The following is a 23,020-nucleotide window of genomic DNA, read 5'->3' on the forward strand; positions in this document are numbered from 1 at the left end:
GGTGGATTATTAGCCTTTAATTAAGGAAGATCAGACACAGGTCCAGATTTCTGCATAGCTTTGGATAGCCTTGCAGGCTGTTGATATCTGCTTTAATCCCATAAGTTTATGTTGTGTACATATATGTTAAGAGAAAATACATGGATCAGCCTTGAGAACTATCTGAAATCTGAAATTTGGCTCTGGGCATTTTCAGTCATTGTTTTTTCCTTATTGTGAGAGCACAGTGCTACAGATGAAAAGACTTGGTTTCTAGCAACATTTTCCTTTTCTGTTTAGAGAAGAGATTTGATTATCAAAGAGGAAAATGTCCTTCAGATTGTGGGTTGCTGTGGTACAGGCCTATTCTGTTCTTGGGCTACCATCAAAAGGTAAAATTGGCCAGCAATACCATACACCACACCAACAAAAAGAAAAAAAAAAAAGAGGGTCAGGAGAAACACACACTAGCACACACAAGTCCTTGAACTTCCACAGAGATATCACGTTACATTTTGCAGTGTTTCCTAGGAAACCATTTTAGTGTAAAAGGAACTCTTTGTCTCCTGCTCTTTGTAAAATTGTTTGAACCACCATATCTTGTAAAAGGTTTCTTCACAGACAATTTATGCAGCATTTAATAAAAGCTCAATCTGCAGTTTGCTGCACTATCAGAAGCAATATTTCTATCAACAGTCTGAATACTTTAGATTGTATTTGTTGAGAATTGATAAGATTATGTAATAATTCCCAGAAGTCAGAGAAACAAAATATTCTAGTTGTTTTTTTCTTTTTTTTTTCTGACATGGAGTGCCTTTCTCTAGCAGCAAGGCTGTATAGGCACATAAAAAAACACAAAGAAAACCCCCACCAAAAGGGTTCACCAAAAGGCAGAAATTGCTTTAGGAAGCTCGTATCAGCACCTTTTTACTGGCATGTTCGCTGAAGCAGAGGTGGGTTTTGGTTTCTTTCTCTTTGAACAGCGAAGAGGCCTGCACAGGATTTCCAGCTGCGGCTGCTGAGGGCTGCTGTGCGGCGGTGAGGCGCGGGCCTCCTGCGAGCCCACATCCAGCAGGCTGGAACAAAGGGCTCCTCTGCCCTGAGCTGTGCCCGTCACTCCCTGCAAGGTGCTGCCCCGAAACAGGACAGGGCCTCAGCTGCTGCTGGGGGGCTGCTGTGCAGGAGAAGAGCCTCTTTGCTCTGCAGCCAGCCCAGTCCAGCTCTGCAGGGAGGGTGGAAGCCCTGAGTACTAGGCCAGAGAAAGAGGTAGGTTTCCACTGAGGTTTGTGCCAGTTATCTTCCTTTATTTATCATCTTCCTTTAAATCCAGCATTTGATGCCTGCTATTTCATTTTAAGGAGGATAAATGTGAGGGCTCACAGGCCCTCCATGGCTGCCAGCAGGCTGTCCTGTGCTTCCCTAGCACTTTGCTTAAAGAGCTTACCTAATGAGTTTTGTTCCCTCCTGTAGTCCCTGTCATTTACAGTTGCTGTAATTTCCTGTCATAGCTACTTTTTTCCTCCCCCACTCCTTGTGATATTGCAGGACTCATCTATAAGGCTGATGTGCTCTGACTGCAGCATGCTAGATTTGTCTTCATCTTAATATATTATTTATGATGCTATTATTCCTTGCAGCGGACTGCCTGCCATGCTCTGCATACAGTTGCTGGTCTTCCAAATGCATCATGGCCAGCAAAGGAAAACACTGATCTAATTGAATTAACAGTGTTCTGTTAGCCCTAATAGAGTTTGTCATGAAACACTAAGCAGATGTGACAATGATCTTGGTTAGCCATATTTTTGTCCCTACTCCTAGACACGGTTACTGTTAGCCAGATCAGTGGGGAGGATAATTCTCCTTTGCTGATCGGTAATTGTGCTTACCCAGACATGTGGCAGTCACATTGGACTGATGGCTGAAATAAGCCAGGGACCTGAATAGCAGAAAGTTTTGTATTCTGACAATAAACTTGGCTAATTAAAACAAGATGCAGATGGTACTGCCACCTAGCAATTTTCACCTCACTTACTCTAACTCCAATTATAGCCTTTCCCTACTGACTTACACTGTTTAAATTACAGTCAGGGGATATATGACTATTTACCTGTTTCTATTCATACAAAGATGTCTAACACATCATTGTTCTGCACAAGGCATGTGAAGATGGACTTAGTAGTTATTCTGAGAAGTATTTTCACTTTTTAAAAGAAAGGGAAAAAAGTAATAAAAAGACTACTTAGAGACTCATTAGCAGACACATGCATCAGCAGGAAGCATATGAATATTACACACACAATGTGTCTCTCTAACACTTGTTCATTGGAGTAGGTGTCATGCTTCTGGGAAATTAACTTTAATTGGATAAATAGAAAACTGGCCTTAACTAAGCCAGTCCAACTCACTTTCTTATCTTTTAATTTTCTTTGGACACTCTGAAATGCTTGATGTTGATCCCTTGGGTGACTTTCATTACTCAGAGTAAAATATATTTACAGGGAAAGCGTAAGACAATCAGTTATCAAGAATGGGTTAGGTTTACTTGATCCTGCTTCAATGCAGTGGGGTGGATAACACTAGCACTTGAGGTCCTCCACATTGCTTTAAACATGCTTTATAAACAAGATTTAGGGAGCAAAAATCCATGCCTAATCCAGGGAGAGAACAGCCTGCTAATTCTGTGGCAGAAGAATTATCGGAATTGCATCCCTGAAATTAGTCTGGCCATCATCTGAACGATGTGCTACTGTTAGTGCTGATGCATTACTGTTATGGCACTTTATTCTGGCAACGCTTTCCATGCAAACCTGTCGTGTGGCTGGCTGTCCTGCTGGCAGCAAAGTGGACTGAACTGCGCATGCTTGACCCCATTGCCTCATCTTTTTTTCACATGGGGAGCTTTCAGGTGCAAAATATTCCCTGATGTAGAAGCTTCAGTGGGGAAGGACTTGCATTTATCTTCGAAATGACACTCTTGTGTAGTTCGAAATGTATTGTTAGAGGGAGAAAGGAGGAACCGGGCAGTGGACCAGGATTTATTTACAGAGACCTATTGTTTTGAGCTGTTCAGCTGGGTTCCATTTCGTGTAAAAATATGTATGCAAATTAATGCTGATTGGAAGGGAACTTCCATGCATCCTCAATGACACACTAAATGAGGTCAGTGTGAGTACCATTAATACGATGACTAAGATGACACTAACTTGAGTGAAGTGCTCAAAGCATCCTTGCTTTCTCTTGGCTTTCTTGTTTGCCATGCTCAGCCCCAGGGAACTTCTGCAGTGTGGCACCAGCAGCCCCTGTAGGGGACAGATCTCATGATTCAAACAGACAGTGAGTAGCTCTGTGATCTCCACCCCTGCCAAAAGCCACCACAGTGTCACAGTCTCCTCTGGGTGGGGAGGTGTGTGTTCTCAGTGGAGGAACCATTTCTTGGCAGGGTGCTGCTGTGGGTGCCTGCCCTCTGCTTGGCTGGCCAAGACCACACTGGGGCAATGTGTTTCCTTCAGCTCCTCTCCTGATTCTTCCTGCCCTGCAGAAGGTAAGGCAGGTCTCTGTCAGAGGATCTGTAAATGCCATCTTGAAGTGCACCTTTGGGGAAGTGTTGCAAGGGAATAGTGCTTTAAGGGGCTAAGTACAAGCCTTCCCTTTGGCAGCAAGTTTTGGGCCCCCAAGTGGCTTGTGCACCAGGGCACTTTCTTGCCCTCTCTCCTTCATGCCTGTTTTAAATGGACTTTCACTGGCAAGAGATGAAGGAACTGTGTAAAACGAGACATCCCGCACAACTGCTGAGAATTACTGGGCCCTCTTCTCCAGGCTTATGGAGGAACATTTATATTAATTTTAAAACAGAAGTATATTAATTTTGAATAGCTTCTGTAGATGGTGCTTGTACAAAGCATTTCACATTATAGACAAAGGAATTTCACAAAGGATTGGCTACAGGACATGAAAACAATGGAGGTCCCTAAGCACCTGGAGAGCTTTCCCATTTGCTGCAGCTCTGGGAGTATGCGGGTCAAACACAGCAGAGAGTGGAGCACTGTGTAACCATGGAGTGCCCTCAGTCCCCAGGCTGGAGAGTCCCTGGGGCATGCCCCAGGCCTGGCAGACCTATATAATCCTCCCTGCCTGTGCACACCACACACCTGCAGCCCAGTATGTCCAGCATGAAGGGAGCTGCACTGAGAAAAAACAGGCAAGTATGTGGGCAAGGCACTGAAAAATGATGTCTGCAATGCTCTGCATTTGTGTGTCACTTATGTGGCACAAATCACAAAGGCAATAGGTCCATGAACAGAGTGTACTGGCAGGGCAGAAAAGCCCAAATATGATCTGAACAAGGGTAAATTACTGGATTAGATGCCATGTATCTGTGGGGTCACATTTCACAATGCCTACACCTCTCACAAAACAAGTCCACTAAGCCTAGTAATGGACATAGCCAATGTTTATTTGTTCTGTAGTTAGTGGTTATGCATGAGTGATCCCATTTACACAAAAACAAGGTGAAGAACTCCGGTATGTTTTAGTCACTTTCAGGACTAGGGAGTCATTACTTTTACACTATTTTGTTATTATTTGTTCACTACTATTTTCTTGCAGACTAAGTCTCAGACAACATCCTCTGAATCAGGCCTGTGAAGCACAACGGATTTATGCCTGCTGAAAGAAAATATATGGTACTCTGTTATTAACATGTAAAATCTGGGGATTGAAGTCACATCTGTATGATGATCTATTTTGGTGGACCACATGTTCTTAAATCCCAGCCTTGCTTTTTTAAACTATTAAGTCTGTCATAAATATTTGACAATGAACAAGATTATAAAAGCAAAATGCAAAATATGAATAGAGGGAGAGCAAATGTGTGATTTAATTTTTAATTAATTACCAGCACCTTACACTAAAGTCTGTTGTCTGTAAAAGGCAAAAAGTAACAAATTTCTTCCTCACTGCAACCTGATCGAAATGATCAGTATTGCATCTATTTGTATTTATTAAAGGAAAATGATGAATCATCTAGAAACAAGAGAACCAGGAAACAAGAAACAAGGTAGAACAGTCTGGTTTTATTACCATATGTAATCAAGAGCTTTTATTTCCCACCTCTCCTCCTTTTTCTTTTCCTTTCCTGCCTTTTTTTTTTTCCTTTTACAACCGACATTAAGTTGTGAATCATATGTTAGGGGGATGTGGAAATGAAGGGAAACTGGTGACATCACAATACTTTACAACTTTACAAATGAGAGTCTGAATTTGTTGCATCTACCAGTGTATAGCAAGGGTGGAAAGCAAAGGCACACATAGGTTCATGAACCCTCAAAACAGAATGAGGGTGGAAGGGAACTGGGGTTGGGAAAGGATGAAAACAAAAGACCCACCGAATACAAAATGAACATTTCGAGGTCAACCCAGTAACTGCAGTGTAAGTTGTGAAGGCAGATCGCTGCACAAGCTGTTTCCATGATTTTCCATCTCCATGGTTTGGGACAACGTTTTGAGGGATAATATCAAGGGAACTCTGCTTCAGGGGTTGGAGCTTGATAAAAAGGTGTTAAGTTGGTTCTTTTTTAAAAAAATTAGCTTGCTACCTACTGTTTTCAAAGGGTTTTCAGTTTGTTTTTATTAAAACAACAACATTGCTTTGGATACAGATCTATCTACTCCAGTCTGCATAGTTCACTACGGGTGAACAAAACTGTTTCATAGAAGAAGCCATGATGAAATGAAAGAACATGCAAGCACCCTTGTTACACACTTTGGTGTAGACCATCCAGACCTTATATATACCATCTATAAGCTAGTGGACTTTAAATCTGTCTTTTCAACCATTCGGAAACAAAACCAAAACCCTGAAAAACAAATGGAAGTATAAAATTTTAAAAAACAAATTGAAACAGAAACAACCACCTTACTCAAACATACTGTTCAGTAGATATATATATATATATATATATATATAAAAAGCTTAGAAGCGATCCCCATCATTTTTCTACAGTATGTTGACACAGTTATTGTAACAGATTAAAAACACAGCTACGTTTTTGCATAAACTGAAAGACTGGAAAGGAACTTACACACCTGCGTGCGCACACACACGCACACACCTGTGCGCACGCACACTCCCACACTAGCTACATGCACAGTCACACAAAAGAAACAAAGGAAAAAAAACCCCACGTTTTTCCCCAAAGAAGTATATGCAGCATCCTTCTGGAGCAGCAGGTAGCCACAGCAGGAGCCTGCCTGCCTGTCCTAGCTCCATGTGCCCTGCGTGCTGCAGGATGTGCGGCTGGGCTTTCTGCAGGGCTTGGCCCCTCTCACCAGTGCTGTCCCCAGCCAGGGGATGTTCCAGCTCCATTGACAAACGTGTTAGTCATTTTCCTGCTGCCAGTGAGAATGACCTCCACACTGACAGGTTGTAAAGGGGGAGCGGGAGGTGGGGGAAGGCAGAACCCCCAGCACGGTGCCTTGGGAGCATCATTACCTGTGGGTGGTTTTGAGAGAGGACTTGGCACAGCTAGAAAGTCAAATTTGGAAGGTATGGTGCTAGCCTAATTTCTTTAGGGATGCAGGGTTATGAAAATAACCACCACATTCTTCTTTCAATGTCTTTACTCCAGTTTTTGAAGGGGCTAGGAGGAGGAAGATCAATAAATATTTGCATTACTCAAAGGGGAAAAAGAAAAAGGTTTTACATACTACAGCTCACAAATATACACAACTGAGGGTGTAAGGCACAAATTTACATGTGGAAGAAAACAGGCTATTCACAGATATATTCCCACGAAAAACCCGTGTGATAAGACCATAATTTATGCATGGTAACAGCCGGCATATTAGCTAGTTCACACTGTTTGAGGATTTTGTTTGCCGTCTCACATGCAAGGTGAAATGAGATGGCACATCACAAGCTGGTGCCTTCACAGAAAGTATTAGCTACTGACAAAGCCATGTTGATAGCAATGGTGCACAGATGTGCAGCTTTTAAGTTTCTCTTGCAGCTGCTTTAGAAGTTATGAACTTGCGGTATTTGTTGCTGTCTTAGGTCAGAGGCCCAGCCAGCTAATTAGCTGAGAGACTTAAATAGATATCCCCTTTTTTTTTTTTTTTCAGCTAACCAGGCAGTCCAGGCACAAAGTTCAGAAATCCAGCTCCAACTTATCTAACTCAGTGAATTTCTTGGAAAAATAAAAGAGTTCTAATTACTCCAGTTAATGGGTTTCACGTTAAATAGGTATAACTTTCAAGGTACTTCTGAAAAGCTGCTCACAGGATGATAATGCATGTCAGTTCCTTAGGAAAAACCAAAGTTGAACAATAAATAAGAGGAGTTACTTGTGTTAACAGTCACATGTTATTCATTAAAAGAGAAGGGTAGCAGAAATCTATGACATAGTTTGCCCAAGCCGGCATTTAACTGCTATGACCAAATGGCTGTAACACTGAAGGGCATCATTTCACAGTACCTGCTAGTGGTAAACTTCTGCCATTGTTAAGTCAGAGTTAGAGTTAGCTTTATCAATTGATCTTTTTCTTTTTTTCTTTCTTTTTTTTCTTTCTTTTAATTTTTTTCTTTCTTTTTTTCTTTTTTTTTTTTTTTTTTTTTTTTTTTTACATCTGTGTGTGGTTTTTTTTTACATTTGTTTTGCTTTTCAGAGCACTCTTTCCCAGTTCAGGAATGCACTGTGCAGTTAGGGGCAGGGGGTGAAATGTCACAGTCATTTTCACCTGTGTGCTTTTGGCTCAATGTTTTTGATGGAGGGTTAGTCTTTTGAGCAAAGAACTGGCAGGTTGTGGGGGTGAATCCTGCAATTGCAAACCTTCAACCATGGGTCATATGGCTCGGGTTTAAAAAAATATTCCACTTTTCCCAGAGAGCAGAAATCCAACACATCTTCAGCTTGCAACAACCATCTTCTCAGAGGAACGTGTGATAACAGTTGCAGAACACTGGCTTTCAATGGCAACTTCGGCTTAATTGCCATCCTCCTCCTGCTCCCCCTCCCCCTCTGATTATGTACACGCATCGTTGGGCTTCATGGACGTGGAAAGCGGAGCAAAGGAAGGTTTGGGAGGTACGTCTGGCTTTAGCGAGGGTGTGCGTTTCAAGCCTGACCTCGTCAGTGAGTTGTAGGCAGAGAGACTTGGCTGCCGGGATACAGTCACAGCCTGTGCCTGAGCCGCGTGGACTTGTATGGAGTCCACTCGCTGCGGGGCCGGCGGCGGGTTGTCACCCCGGCCGAAGCTCTGATTGCGGGACAGGTGGGACGAGTTGGAGGAGTTAGTGTTGTTTCTTTTGAGGGTTGATGCCTGATGACTTCTCGTGAGTGAGTTTGTGGGGTAGCTTCTCTTGTAGTCCACGTTGTAAGCAGAGGAGTGCATCTCCAGCCGCTTGCTCAGCCCGCTCTGTGACAGCGAGGCACCCGGGGGCCCCAGGGAAGCCTCCCGCTGGGGGACTTTTGGTGGCATGCTATCGAGATTTTCCACCAGGTTAACTCCATGGCTGGGGCTTTTGCTACTGAGGTGGTCCTTGATAGTTTTGTACTCAAGGGTGGCGTTCTGGTCCTCCACGGACATCTGAGCCCCATCGCTCATTTTTGGCTGGTCAACGTACTCATGCTGGTAACCTTGCTGGGCTATGGGCAGGACCACAACACTGGGGATGTGGCTGGGAGAAGCTCTGAGCGGCAGGTCAGTTGGAATCACTGGTGAGGCCATCGAGGGGATATCTTTTGTGCAGGCATTGATGAGATTCTGGTTTCTCTCCCATTCCCTACTGCCTCGGCTGGGCTTTCTCTTCTGTTGCAGGGTTGGGGTGGACTCAGGGGTTGGCAGGGCAGCCAGGTCCAGATGGTGCTGGTCAGCTTTGATTAGCATCTTGGCAGTGCTGCCTGGGGTAGCCAGCTTGCCATTGTGCATTAGAGGCGTGAGGATAGCTTCAGGCTTTGGCTCCTTGGACTGAGCATCCCCAAAGAGGCCACTGAGCTTGGAAACACTGCTCATCGAGCCACGGCGGGAGTGGGTCAGCTCCTTCTCCTTCCTCTGCACAACAGCCATGTCTCTGCGGCGGTGGTCGCAGATGCAGTACACTATGATTCCCGAAAAGACGGCCCCCATGACAAAAGCAAGAATAACAGCAATGGCCAACAGGGTGACTGGCACCAGCTGATCATGACCTTTCAGGTAACTCTCGCGGATCACTCCTGCAATAGACAGCATACAGAGGTTAAACAAACTAAGGCAAAGGAGGAGTGGGGAGGTGGGGAGGCTACTTGTCATTAACTGCTTTATTCAAAGTTGTGCCCCTGGGAGGTTGCTTTGTGTCTTGCAGGGTGATTTTTGTTTATCAAAAATCACATGCATGTGATTTTTGTTTATCAGCTTGCTGAAATTTGGAGAAATAACCATGCCAGCTACATCATCCATGTGCAGCCTTCAGCTTTTAGATTTGGAGCTGAAGACCACAAAGTTCAGGGGGGAAAAGGGACTTTACTTGCAGGACAAGTACAACTGTTTTGAAAACTTGGCCCTAGGCAATTCACACTAACTTTAGCAGATCTATTAGCTCTCCTCCTCTGACATAGTGCTCATTCCTCACTTTCCTCTTTCTAATCTCTCCTAGGCTAATACCATCTTATTTTTACTATGGTAAGTCATTCACATTCAAAAGCCTTTAAAAGGAGAGGAAATAGAATCCTGGTGGATACCAGGGAAGTGTGTCCCACACTGTTTAAGGCTTCTTTCTCTGCTCTTCATTCTGTTATCTTTGTCATGTGTTTTATAAGTCAGTGTCACATGCCTGAGCTTCAGAAGGATGCTTGAGTAACTATGAAAGACAGAGCACAGTATTGAAATTTATTTAGCCTGCTAGATGACTGTCCTTGCTATTTTAATTTTAAAAGTTCTCTCTTTTCTGAACACATGAATAGATTGACCTCTGTGCTGAAGCCGCTGCTTTCTGTTCTGAAAGACCTGACCTAGTGCCTCATCCTGTGGTCAGAGATTACTGTCAAATCCTACTCGGCCATCCAAGCACCCATTGTCTAAGGAGGCACCTTTGCCAGAGCATTCCTTCTCCATCTGAAGTCTCTAATGTGGCGTTAATGAATACCCTGAATTTCCAAAGAACGTTGTTTTTTTTCCTGGTGTGGGCACCAAGCCAGCAGTACTAATGAAACACGAGCAAAAAGACTCTAATTTTTTTTTTTTTTCCCCATTTCTGGTTTTCTTCTTACTGTTTGCAAAGAGCAGCCACAGTTTCACACAGAACTGAAGGAACATCTATCTCTCCCACCTCTTCTTCCAGAGAAGGCCCAAGTGCCAGGGGATTAAAAGGTTAAATGCTCCACACATTCAAAGGAAATGTAATAGTTGTCCTTGTTACAACAAGGAGGGACAGCAAGGCAGAAAATAGAACTCCAAGGCTCTCCTGAGATTTTATGAGGATACAAAACTTTCATGTTGTTAATCAACTTCTAAAGTAAGGTCTTTTCATGTTTTTGGCACAGAAGGTAATTACAACCCAGAACTAGAACCAAAATGCTCCTCAGCAAACTGTATAAAAAGAATGTTAGTTGCCACTATCTCACAGAAGCCTTTGATAAGTATTCTTGCTAGATATAGTATTATTCCTATTTTTCTGTCCCAAGTTAATTGCAGCATATAAACATATAGACAAGGGATATTTGTACGAGAGATGAACTTTATATTTAAAAGCAAAACAGCTCTTGAAAAGTAAGTACCTGCATGTGACATGACAGCTGGGTGCCACAGAAATTACAGTGCTGAGACAATACAAAAGATTATGATTTCACAAGGTGAATAAATAGCAAGAGCAGACGATCACTTAAGAAAATAAGATCTGGCATTCATATAAATGTCCTAATAGTAAAATGCAAGGACAGGAAAATAAAACTCAGAAAACAACATATAATTAGAAAAAAATCTTCAAATTAAGTGCTTCTAAGAGAACCCTCTTTTAAAACCCAGAAGCTTCTTCAGAGGCAGATTCTTCTATTCTTCTAAGTGCCATCAGCACTTAGCAAGCAGAAGCAAAACCTAGTTCTGTAATTTAAATCCACATACAAAATTGTTATGTGTAGAAGCAGTTTAGTGGTTACAGCAGAGTCAGCAGGAACTATATTTCACTGCAAAGATGTTGGTCTCCTGTGATACTTCACCCGCTGGTATTTACATGCTAGACTTTGCAGCATTTTGTGGCCAAATTTATTTACACTTGTAAAACTGTTTGCAATGATTAATCAGTGAATCAAATACAGAGTCTTAAATGGATGGGAAGAATGGTGAAGAACTTAAGAAAAGCTTCACCTTAAAAAGTCTAATTTAATGGCTTTCTGTGCACAAACTTCTCATGCATGTCCTTTTGAGCACTTATCCAATGTGTTTTGCATGGAAAAAACTCAAAATCCCTGCTCAGTGCGTACCTAAGGGTTTAAGCACCTGCAGTCAAAGCCAACATGGATCCATGACAGGAAAGTCATATCTTTCAAAAGGCATGTTAATGCTTGAACCTGGGGACATGGTTTAGAAGAGATCATGGTGGTGCTAGGTAAAAGGTTGAACTTGATGATCTCAGAGGTCTTTTCCAATGTAAATTGCGCTGTGATGCTATTGTTCTAATATTCTTTTATGTGTAGACTGGGAGTGCAGTCTTCCTCTGTGGGAAGGGAAATGGCACTTTTGGTTGATGGTAAGCTCAATATGACTCAACCATGTGCCCTGGTGGAAAAAGGAGCCAACCATGTAAAAATACTGGAATGTGTCTAGAGGAGTACAACAAAAATGGTGAAAAGACTGCAGGCCACCACTGGTGAGGAATGGCTTAAAATTCTTGGTTTGTTCAGCTTAGAGGAGACCTCATTGCTATCTAAAACTTCCTCATGGTTTGGAGTGGAGGGGAAAGTGCTGTTACCTCTCTCAGGTATCTGGTGATAGGATGCAAGGGGAATACCTTAAAACTCATGTCCATGCCTGAAATTTCCTACTGGCTGAGGGAAACTTCAAGCTCTGCACTCCCAGTCTTCTGCTTTAGGCTACGTCCTACTCTGCAAGTGATAGCCTCAAGCACAAACCTGCATCACTGCATAAAAAAGCAACATAAAACCTTCAGCTTTAGGTTACCAGTAGATATCAAAACATTAGCACTCACATCACAAAATTACTACACAGTCCAGACTGCATGACCCTTTGTGTTCATGAAAGGGGTAGCTGAAATGATGTGCACACTGCAGGTGTTGTAGATGAGAAATTTATGACTGTCTTAAAGCATCCTGATTCCAGCGATTTCCACTTGAACTCAAACCTTCCTAATTTTTATTATGTTTCCTATACTATAAGATATTTAGCATTAATGGCTTTGCTCTAGGCAGGCAGATCTTCTCTGAAAATGATATAGTTTATTTTTTATCAGGGATCACTTCCATGTGTCATTAATTATGCAAACAATCCCACTAACTTGGGCAAGATTTGACCCTGCATCAATGTCCATGGAATAGATAAAACTAATAAAAAAGTAGGAGAAATGCTCAGTATCCTACTGTTAATGACCACAGGGTGGGTTGGGAGTGGTCTGGAATTTAACATGACATAGGCTGATAATTGCAGTTGTTGTCCATCAACATGTCAAACCTTAAGATCATCAGTAACTGCCTGCACAGCGTGGGATGATTTAGGAAGTATGTGATCCCGACCATGTCAAGTTTGAGGAAAACTCTTCATGTCACTTTACAGACTGCATTCTGTGTGCTTTTACTTATCCTGCAGTTTTTAAAGAACACAGTCCACATGGCAAGTCCAGCATCCTTCATTTGTACTCATTGTTCAAGGAATTAATATGAATGGAGAAAATAATCAGAAAAATGCAGGGTCTACATTTTTGAAAGATAAGTAAAGTATTTGGACTCCCAGCTTTGAGGAAATACCTACTATTAAAAAACCTTACAGCTGTTTATTATCTGACATACTTTTAAGATATCATGCACTAGAAAACTGACTGGGCTGGCTGCATAGAACCAGTAAAATATGTCTAAGTATCCCCATATTATATGTATCTTATTTAATAAAAGAATTATTATTCTATTCTATTATGTTCTTATTATTAATAAAAATATTAATAAAAATATTATTCTATTCAATTTATTCTGTTTTAAAGTGTTTAATGTCTAGCACTTTCCTGTTTCTATTATATCATTTGCAAAAGTGGAAAGACATTGCTTATTTCATTTTATGTGATCTGAATCCATACCCCTGACTATTTTCTCTAGTGCATTGAGACCTATCACTTTGGATAACAACAAACTATTCTTTTGAAAGGGATAGTTTTGACAGAATTATCTGTATTAACATTGTACTCCAGAGATGTGTGGTGGTAAAAATAAAAGTAAACCTGAAAATGGTACAGAGAAATACATGACATCAAATATTCACATCTTCAAGGACCAGATCTTACATGTTGTGTCACTAATGCCACAAACATGCTGACATTTACTGACCTCCCTAGACTCCTCCTTTTCAGTCGACCTCTCTCCTTTACAAATCACAGCTGGGCTTACAAGTTCAGGGTCTTCCCACCTGTGATGCAATATTATTTCTGGCTACTAAGACAGCCAGTCCAGTCACCTGATATTCTCCCTTTTCCATGACTATTCTGATTCCCATAGAAAACCTGATCCTTCCGCCTCCATTAACTTTCTGTAATTTCATCCCATGTCCTTTTGTCTGCATCTCCTAACATTGCCATTCATTTTCTCAGTCAGTATACCCTGCACTGTAACAGTCTGGAACACACAAAATCACCTCTTCTTACTCATCTAATGAGAGAGAAGACCTGATATGGTATTGTGTTATTCTGCCATGCATAATTAATTCCTCCTTCCAGCAGAGTTTCTAGGTAAGGTACATAGTTTGGACTGGCTGGTTGTTTAAGAAGACATTTAGAAAAATGTTTCCAGACCTTCATGGTGATTCAACTCTGAAATGAGCTAGGGGCATTTATAAATCCCATGAGCAGAGCATTGATCTAGCTAAAGGTAGTCGGGGAATGAGCACGGAGATATTACATTTTATGTCAATAATACATATACTATTGTTAAAGTTATAAAAGATGGGAAAAACGGATTTGTGGGAAGTCTCTGAGTAAAAACAATACAGAAAGGACCAGAGATTATGCAAAGATGTAGATCTCCTGTATGCTAGATTGTCATAAGCAGGAAAATGAGGCTTCTTCTTTTCACCAATTAACAAAAGTATTCAGGCTTTTGGGCAGTACATAAGCTAAAAAAAAAAAAAAAAGTAAAAAAGTAAGATGTGCGGAGTGCTGAAAAGATTACTGTATGAAAATGCTGATGAAGCTATTCTGGAGATGCTCTGTTCCTTCTAATTCTAATAGGAAAGAAATTCCAAGGGCAAAAATGTAATTAAAATGAAATAATCACGAAGGGATTAAGTTCATCATTCTAAAGAATACATAGCATGAGCATAACTGAATAAGAATAATGAGTATCAACACAAAAAACTTCATTAAAGAAGGATAGATAAGGGAAGACATGGAGACTGAACTATTTACTCCTTTTCCTGCTGCTATTTTCAACAAAAATCCCCACTCTGACCTGTAATCAGAAATGTAACAAAGTTAGGGAGTAAGTGTCGATCATGATAGAGAAAAGAGGTAAACCTACTTAGATAGTAGACATTTTTAAATTGTCTTAAGGAATTTGTCCCCAGCTGCTTAAGGAGCTAGCCAAAGCAATTTTTAGACATTGTTTGGTATCTTGGACAACGATGGAGGAAGTACAAGCATAAAGAGCTCTGGAAAAGGACAAATATATTACATGCCTTTGAGAATAGCCAAAGGGAGGACCCAACAAAACACAGACCTGCCAGTGCAATCTTTCAAATGGAGATGACACTAGAACAAGTAATAAAACAATCTATTTTATGAGCACACAAAGAATAAATTAAATTTAAAAAAAAAAAATTAAAATTCCAGTAGTAAATCACATGAAACCAGACAAACTTCCTTGCTTGGCAGGATAAATGGCTTACTTTTTGTGGGGAAGGAGTAAGTATGATAGCCTTTGACTTCTCTAAAGCCTTTGACTTATCTTCTCAGTAGTAAATGAAAGCAAGCTAAAACCTGCGAAAAAGCTGCAGTTGAAAAGTGCTGATCAAAGGTCTCCCTGGAAAGAGATCTGAAGTAAGGTGCCTGTCTCAGGAGAACAGCAATTAACAGGCATCTGCAGAAAGGAGACCTCACTCCAGAGGCTCAGCAAAAGCTCTGCGTCCTTTTAGCAAGTACAACATAAAAAGAAACATCTCACAATGAAGCCTAAATTTCCTTGTCTCACCTGTGATCCCTGTGTGACACCAATGGCAGGACACCAAGAAAAGCCCCATAGTCACATTCATTTCAGTCTAAGTTCTGGTGTATGTTGTGCAGTGGGTACAAACTGAAATTCCAGCTTGTAACTCTCACAACTCGTTGATGAATGAAAACAAACAGCAAATTACTTCCCAGTTGTAACAGCTGGATGAGAGGCTGTTTTAGTGATACACGAGTTTGGATGCTGCCCTCTTCCACAACCAGGCTGAAGCTGGTAAGGATAACTCACAGGACCAGCAATACCTGGTCTGCCACTACAAGTTCCCATGTGTGAATAACAGCTACCTGTCCTGAAAAATAGCACCTTTCTGCCTGAGCACTGCATTTTGCTGCAGTGTGGAGACAAAGAAATGGTTTGTGGCTGGCAGAGGTGTGCCCTGGGCGATGAGAAGACCACATGCCAGGTGCACCATGATCACTCTATGATCACATCCACAGGGAGCTGTCATTGTCCGTCTTTCCAAAGCTGCCTGCAACAGTTGGTAAAGTAATAACCCAAAATGGTGACACACATGAAACTTGAAACACTGAAGTAGGAAATGAAGAATAATGTTTTGGATGGGAAATGAGGGAATAACTATCAGGATATAAGGTAATATTTATCTGCAGACCACACATTAAGAGCATTTAAGGCATGAGTAGGTCGTTGTTGTGTTAAACGTCACCTCTCTAGCTAAATGGGAATAAGCCCACGTCCATCTCCAACAGCTACAAAATCACTTGAGACTTTCCACTGAACGAGTCATTGTTCAGAAAGGCACAATGATTTTTTTACTATTGTTATTTAAGGGGAGAACTCAGCAGTTAATTTCATTCTTCAGTGCATGCTTCTCTGTAGGTTGTACAGCTCCCTCAATTTAGGCTTGCAAGAAACACTGGTAAAAACCTCATTATGAATGGAGGTTTTTATGGGCTTCAGAATATCTTTTTAAAATACCACTGAATATATTTTCAACATGTGTCTCCAGGTGTTAGAAATGTGTTTACAGGTCTCATGTTGCTAAAAGACTATTTCAGACTGGAAAATCCCTGCAGGTATTAACAAGCTTTCTTTTTCTTTTTTATCTAGTGATAATGATTTTAAAAAAAACCTCCAGAAACCAAACAAAAAAATCCCCAGACAAATTTATACTGAACTTTGAGATTTCTGTGACAGAAAAACAGAGGAATGACCAAAGTCTACCATGCACTTCTGAGATATTATCTCATGTTTTCCTGAAGGAATAATTTAAAGATTTGACATAAACCAACCACATTATTATCTCAATGACTTGGTGTTTGCCTCTTTAGATGGCCATCTATATACATTTATATACATCTAGATGTATATATATAAACATCTGCCACTATCTTGCAATTGCTTTGTTGAAAACAGTAAGAAAGCTTTTTCTTCATCTTTGTTCTGGCTGCCAGGACTCACTCTGATGACTCAGTGCAATACTACCCAGTACCCATTTTTCTGGACTACTGGTGTCACCAGCGGGAAAAAAACCCAGCCCAAATAGTCATCGTTAATGCTGCTGGAAAATTCTATCCCCCACCTTCCTCTCAGCAAAGCTGTATAGTTGACTCGTAAAGGTCTGCAACTCTGAAGTTTTGCATGACTGTGTTGAGAAAAGCAATCCATTTTCTCTCTACTCTAGGGCTCTCAAAGCCAGTTGCCTGAGCTAATAGTCTGAGGTATCCAGCAAAAAAAAGTGGGTATGTGAAGATGGAAAGAGGACAAATTTGTTAAAGAAAAAACCTTCAACTACAGGAAGCCTGGGAATGATTGGAGGCATGAGAAGAAATCATACTTCAGAACTATGAAAACAAAATCAATAAATATTGTGACTGAAGTAACCTGCAACAAAGCCTTGAAAACTATCTAGGCAATGTGATCAGCTCGAGTGGCCTCTGTCAGGGTTTTTTGGCCCTTATTAGACCTATTTCAGAACCAATCCCTCCAGGACAGGTTTATCAAATGATCTTTAACAATGGTTTAATTTCTTCTTTCAGCTGTTCATCATTAAATCATTCTCTTCACTTTCCATGAGCGACTGCCAATATGACTCTTTATAGAAAAAAGATGGTAACTTACAAAAGGAGGGGAGATCAACATGTCCTTATGACAAAACTTGTGACTCTTGAAGACACATTTTAAGAATCAATTTCAATTATCTGGTTTTAATTTGATTAAGAACCTGCAATCTAATTTTTCTGCACACTATAGTGGCCATACAAAACTCACACCATGGCCTTGTGAATTCACACTTGTGAATTTTGAAACACAGGATTACAGATGGAAATCACAAAACCTGAACCAGAAAATTCATGCTCAGACAATTTCCACCCCCAGTGGAGTGAAGGGGAGACAAGACTTGGAAAAGACTAGAATAGCAAACTCTTAAAGCTTTTTTATTTGTGTTACTTCTGAGCAGTATCTCTTATTATTAATTTTGCAGGTATGGGAGAATATTTGTTTGACACAACCTCCTGCATATATAATAAAATATAATGAAAGTCATTACAGTCCTGAAGCCAGCCCAATTTTGTTTGTCCCAGAGGCTAAGCTCAGGGCCAACTCTTGCACTAGAAAGCATTTGACAACCTTTCTCCCACTGGCAGGTGGTACTCAGAGGCTGATTATTTTGAACTTCCCTGATTTCAGTACTTTCCTTCACCTCTCACCCTTTCTGTGAGCAACGATAATTTTAGATGCCTCTGCAGGATTGGGAATAAACAGACATATCAGGTCGCTTAAAAAAAACCCATAAAACACAAGTATTCACAGTAGTTAAAAACAAGATGTATAAAATCCAAATGTCAAGGAAAATTAATTCTTTTGTAGCTTGTCTCGGCAGACACAAACTTTATGCTGCTTTGCATCTTAAAACACAAATTTCCTTTAAAGTCTGCAGCATTTCCTCTCATGACATAAAAAAAGCTCAGTGCACATTCTGGGACCTTTCTAGTATGCCTGGGATAAGCTTAAACATATACAGCTGCTCTTTATTAGCTTACTTCAGGGGATCTTTCACAGCTGGGTTAAAATAGATTTACATATGTTTGGCTGAATATGCATGATTTCAGGGCTCCAGAGAAGTTGTTGTAGCCTGCAAAGTGAATCTCTCATCTTCACAGTTCCCATTTCACTGCATGGAGCTCCTCTGATGGCACAGAACAAGTGTTGGGTGTTTCTTTTTTTTTCCTTTTTTTTTTTTTTTTTTTTTCTTTTTCTGATGCGGGCATTATGTATTCTGAACGATGCAGTGCCTTTCTGGAAGAAGTTTTATGAATAGTGTCAAGGAAAAAGAAGCTGTCACTGAGAAATTCTGTGGCTTTTCCTCTCCTTTTATACAGCCTGTTTTGAACTATGGCCTTTCTGCACAACAGGGAAAAGTGAAGTTTGCAGAATGTCAACATAAGCAGCTCTGCTTAGCAGGCTAAAGCTCAAAGCAGCCTTATAGTAGAATATGGGTTAAATTTCAAACACCACATGTAATCTAAAAGCAAAAATTGTTTCCTCATCCTCTGATCTTTTTTAAAGATACAAAAATATAATGCTAATTTTGAGCTAATAGTGCAACTGAACACATCACACCTGAGCTAACAAAGGAGTTGTCCATTAAACATTCAAAGACAAATAGTAAGACAGTACCCTATATTTCCTATTCCCTGAGGCTCCTGGAAATGATAACTAAATTGTTGAACAACTATGTGACTAAGCCAACAGTGTTTATTCATGCACATAGACTGTATTTCTTAGGGGACAGTCCTTCTGCCCACAGCTGGGCTGCTGGTGCATGCTAGGAATGTGGCTGAACCCTTTGTTAGCTCTGCCTTTACACAGAGGAAGGATAAAACCTCTTCTGTCATTAAAATGCCATCACTCTATATTGCATGATAGAAAAGCAAACACTGTGGATTAGCTCTTCATTTCTCCTACTCATGAACACAGCAGGTGTAGCCAGAAGGCCTGGACTTAAGAATTAAAACATGCCCCTGACAGGGATACTAAGAAGATTGCTTCTTCCAGAAAGATTTGCAGGGCTGGTGATGTAGGAAAAAAAAATAGTATACATGTCTGATATTAGATTTACCATTTCCCTTTGTATTGCAGCACCACTGCCTCATCTGCCTTTGAATACATTAAGTGACTGAGGGATTGTGATGAGTCTGAAACACAGGCTTTAACAGTCACCAAGACTAATTTTACTGCTAGTTCTTCTTTGATGTCTCACTACTCTTTAAGTATAAATACCAGAACCTTTATTTTGTCTGTTACATTAATTCATGTCCATAGTATGTCCAGCAAAGCAAACATGGTTACTCCAGCTATATCCTGAAATAAAAGACAGCATTTCCTTTGTGGACTTTGTGTCCAGATGCTGCTATGGTCTCACTTTCTTAATTTACTGTCTTCAGTGGTATCTTCTTTCATGCATTTTTCTGTCTTATTTATAGATTCTCTGCTTTTTTCCAAACCTAATTCTTTTTAACACCTCCCTACCTTGCAGACACCATGTGTACATTTATGCTTTGTTGCCACAACTTCATTTATATTTCCTGTGTACATTTTTAAACATGCTCAGTAATACCTATGGCCAGTCTGCTTCCCTAGATCAGGTGAAGCTGTAGTTTCATCTCAGAGGACATATGCCCCAGCTCCAGTAAAGCTGAGTCCTGCAGTAATATAACCTAATATAACCAGAGCAGTGTGGGCAAACAAGTGTCCTCTCCAGCACAGATTCCAATCCCATGCAGACACACTCTTGATTGTCCAGCAGTAGGCCAGGCACACATACCTGTCTGCTGCACCAAACATCTCACAAACAGCAGCGTTACTGCAAATAACAACTCCCCCCAGCCTTGTAATCATCTCTGCTACTGATTTCAAATTTCACTTTTCTCGATTTGCTGTAGTCATTTACCCAGTTCCTGCTCATGCTTTTACTTTAACCCAGCATTTTCCAGGGCTGCAGGAAAATCAGGGAGCTTACACAGCTAGTTAGTCAACATGAAGGTAGCTCCTGCAACAAGGAACATACCTGGCTTTTTCACATTTGTAGACTAGCTCTCAAGACATGTTTACTGATCTACAGCTATACAAACTTCCATGTAAGAGGTTAAAGCCTAATTTCTTTTCCTAGCACTGAAACCCTATCAATTTTTATTGTTATCTCTTTTTACTTGGTGACATATAACACAGTGTAGGTGAGATCAAACCTTTCAGGGAAGTACTGCTGATGTTATCAAGTTGTCTTGCCATGAGCAAGTAGAGATAAACTGTATTGTCTTTCCAGGTTTTGATGCTGGGTATATGAAAGTAGCTGCTGATTTGATACTAGTAATTTAGTTCAATGAGTGTGAACTGCACTCTGAGATAAGAAAAAAAACCCTGTGTACACAAAATTAATTGCTCTTACTGGATGACTGCCTCAGGACATTGCCTGTTGCTGGTCATATTTAGACAAAAAAACACATAAAGTGCTGCAAAACTGTAAGACTTCTTTAAGACACTGAATAGGGACTCCTGTTTTGTAGAGATAAAGCTGAATGCTATCTGCAAAGAAAGAGCAGTGCTCTTTATGTTCCTTGTTATGAGCCATGATTGAACAAACCTCTGCACAAGCTGTGGTGATTGCAGGAGGTTCAGTGTGGACAGCAGGCAGAAGAAGGGACAGAGGGAACTCCTGCACTGTGCCCTCCTTTGAGAGGCTGACTGGGGCTCACTCAGCAATGACTGCACATGGAGAATTGCCAAGCAGTTTGATGGCAGCAATGAGCTGGTAGCAGAATTCAATTTCACCAGTAGCTCTAAGTCACTACCGGTGGCCTTTCCTGTACTACTTGGTAAGACCACATCTGTGAGCATCCTTAAAAACCAGTGGTACTCAGTGCCCACCCAACACTGTGGCTTCTGTAGCATTCACCCTGCTTGCTTGCAAACAGGAACTCAGTATTTATTTAAGAATAAGAATTTACTGATTTAAAAAATAAGGAAACATCTAGAGCATACGTGCTTCTCAAATGACTTTTGGAATTATTGTAATGAAGGCTTTGGTGGTGTTTCTGCACATGCTGCACTGCTTGTGTTCAGCAACTGCAGATCTTTCAGGCTCTCCAAAAACACCCCTCTGTTTCTTTCTACAAGGACATGATGGTGGATAGCAGTAGCTTTGTAGGGCTTAAAAAATGCACCAGCTTTCCCCCTAACCTCCTTTTTTATATATAACAGCTGCTCTTTTATTTTCTAGTACAATTGTGGGTAAGATGGGACGGAACATGAGCAAGATGGCATATTATTGACAGCATGCAGCTGGTGTTATTTTACAATTAAAAAATCCTTGATGGGCATATGAAAGAACTGTCTGGTTTATGCCCAGTTGTGACAATGCTATCAAGCTGCCCCTTCAGCTGAGATTTTATTTCACAGAAGATAAGCAATCTTTGGTTGCGGGTAGAACAACAGTTTAATATCCTGGCCAACACAAAGTTGGTGATGAATATGCTGTTAGCCATTTCCAAATGTTTGCTGCATTGTATAGCTGTGCCAGAAATCCTTCTTAATGCTTCCTGAGCAACTACTCTATAAACTGCTCTGAGCCCTTCTAATGCCAATGGAGCTGTTAAAATCTCCTGGAGCAGGGACCCTGACTTATTCTGCTCTGCTGGGGCAGGGAGAGGCTATCAGCTGGTGGTTTAAGAACACCAATGCTCAATGTATACAGAGCCGTTTGTGTATTTAGTTGCCTAACAGTGAGAAGTCTCTTCTGGGCATGAGGGACTGAGATTTCAGAAAAATTTACAGCTTTGCCAACAAAGTTCCTTTTTTTTCCCTCACAGGGATGTTAGGATGCACATTTTTGATACAGTGGTAAATTTGCACTATCTGCTTCAAAACTTCTCAATAAAGTGCCCTTATGACATATTTTTGTAATACGAGAATAACAACGTATCTTTTCCCTATCCTCTCTCTCAGCCACTGGCACAATCTTAGAATACATAATTAAAGTCTAGCAAAAGTAATAGCAATTATAAACGGATAGAAGAGATTACAGGGCCTCACTAAATGACTATTAAAGAGTTTGAAGGAACACCTGCCTAAGCACCTGACTAAATTAAGGAAATTCAGAGGAACAACTGCTTTCCAAATTTGTTATCTGTATTTAATGTTTGATAAAACTGAGATTGCAAAACTTAAATTATGCCCTCTCCAGGCTTTTCATTTTTTAATTAACTACCTGCTGTTGATCAGTAAGCACCAGCCCATGCTGACACAAAGAATTAAGTGTGCCTTTTTTAAAGTCAATGAAAATTAAGAAAAATGGAAAAGTTATTTGGGATCCTTCCTATACAGTTAAAGAGATGTTGATAATCATTAACTAGAAGTAAATGCATATGAGAAAAATGTAGGTGGTGTCTTTTATAGGGCAGGTAATTAGACAGCTGAAGATTTACAGACCATATTAAAAGTGCTCTGAACCAGGACTGTCAATATTTAGGTCTTTGTAAAATTACTACAATCACATCTGAACTATTAATTAATATAGTCATTGGAACTAGACACATCTTATATGAGAAAAATTAATTAGTCAAATACCTCTAACAGTATATTGACATTTTAATTGTACACTGGCATTAACAAAACTA

At 40.6% G+C, this 23,020-nt stretch overlaps 1 protein-coding gene and 1 long non-coding RNA gene across 8 annotated transcripts in view; one reads left to right on the forward strand and one right to left on the reverse strand.

Annotated features, from left to right (window-relative positions):
• Positions 1–986: 986 nt before the first annotated feature.
• LOC111941209 (uncharacterized) lies at positions 987–4,655 on the forward strand. The gene is made up of 3 exons (XR_002869901.2): positions 987–1,245; positions 3,419–3,520; positions 4,585–4,655. It is a non-coding gene; the product is annotated as an uncharacterized LOC111941209 (long non-coding RNA).
• A 3,079-nt stretch (positions 4,656–7,734) lies between these two features.
• Positions 7,735–23,020, reverse strand: part of SEMA6A (semaphorin 6A) — a 117,655-nt gene continuing 102,369 nt past the window's right edge. For all 7 annotated transcript variants that reach the window (XM_086868501.1, XM_086868498.1, XM_086868503.1 and 4 more), the window contains one exon: positions 7,735–9,188. In XM_086868501.1, the coding sequence (XP_086724627.1) occupies positions 7,999–9,188 (1,190 nt within the window). In that variant the 3' untranslated portion in view covers positions 7,735–7,998. The remainder of the gene's footprint in view (positions 9,189–23,020) is intronic.

Source organism: Cyanistes caeruleus, chromosome Z (genome assembly GCF_971803275.1).
Source record: "Cyanistes caeruleus chromosome Z, bCyaCae1.hap1.1, whole genome shotgun sequence".
NCBI classification, from domain to species: domain Eukaryota; kingdom Metazoa; phylum Chordata; class Aves; order Passeriformes; family Paridae; genus Cyanistes; species Cyanistes caeruleus.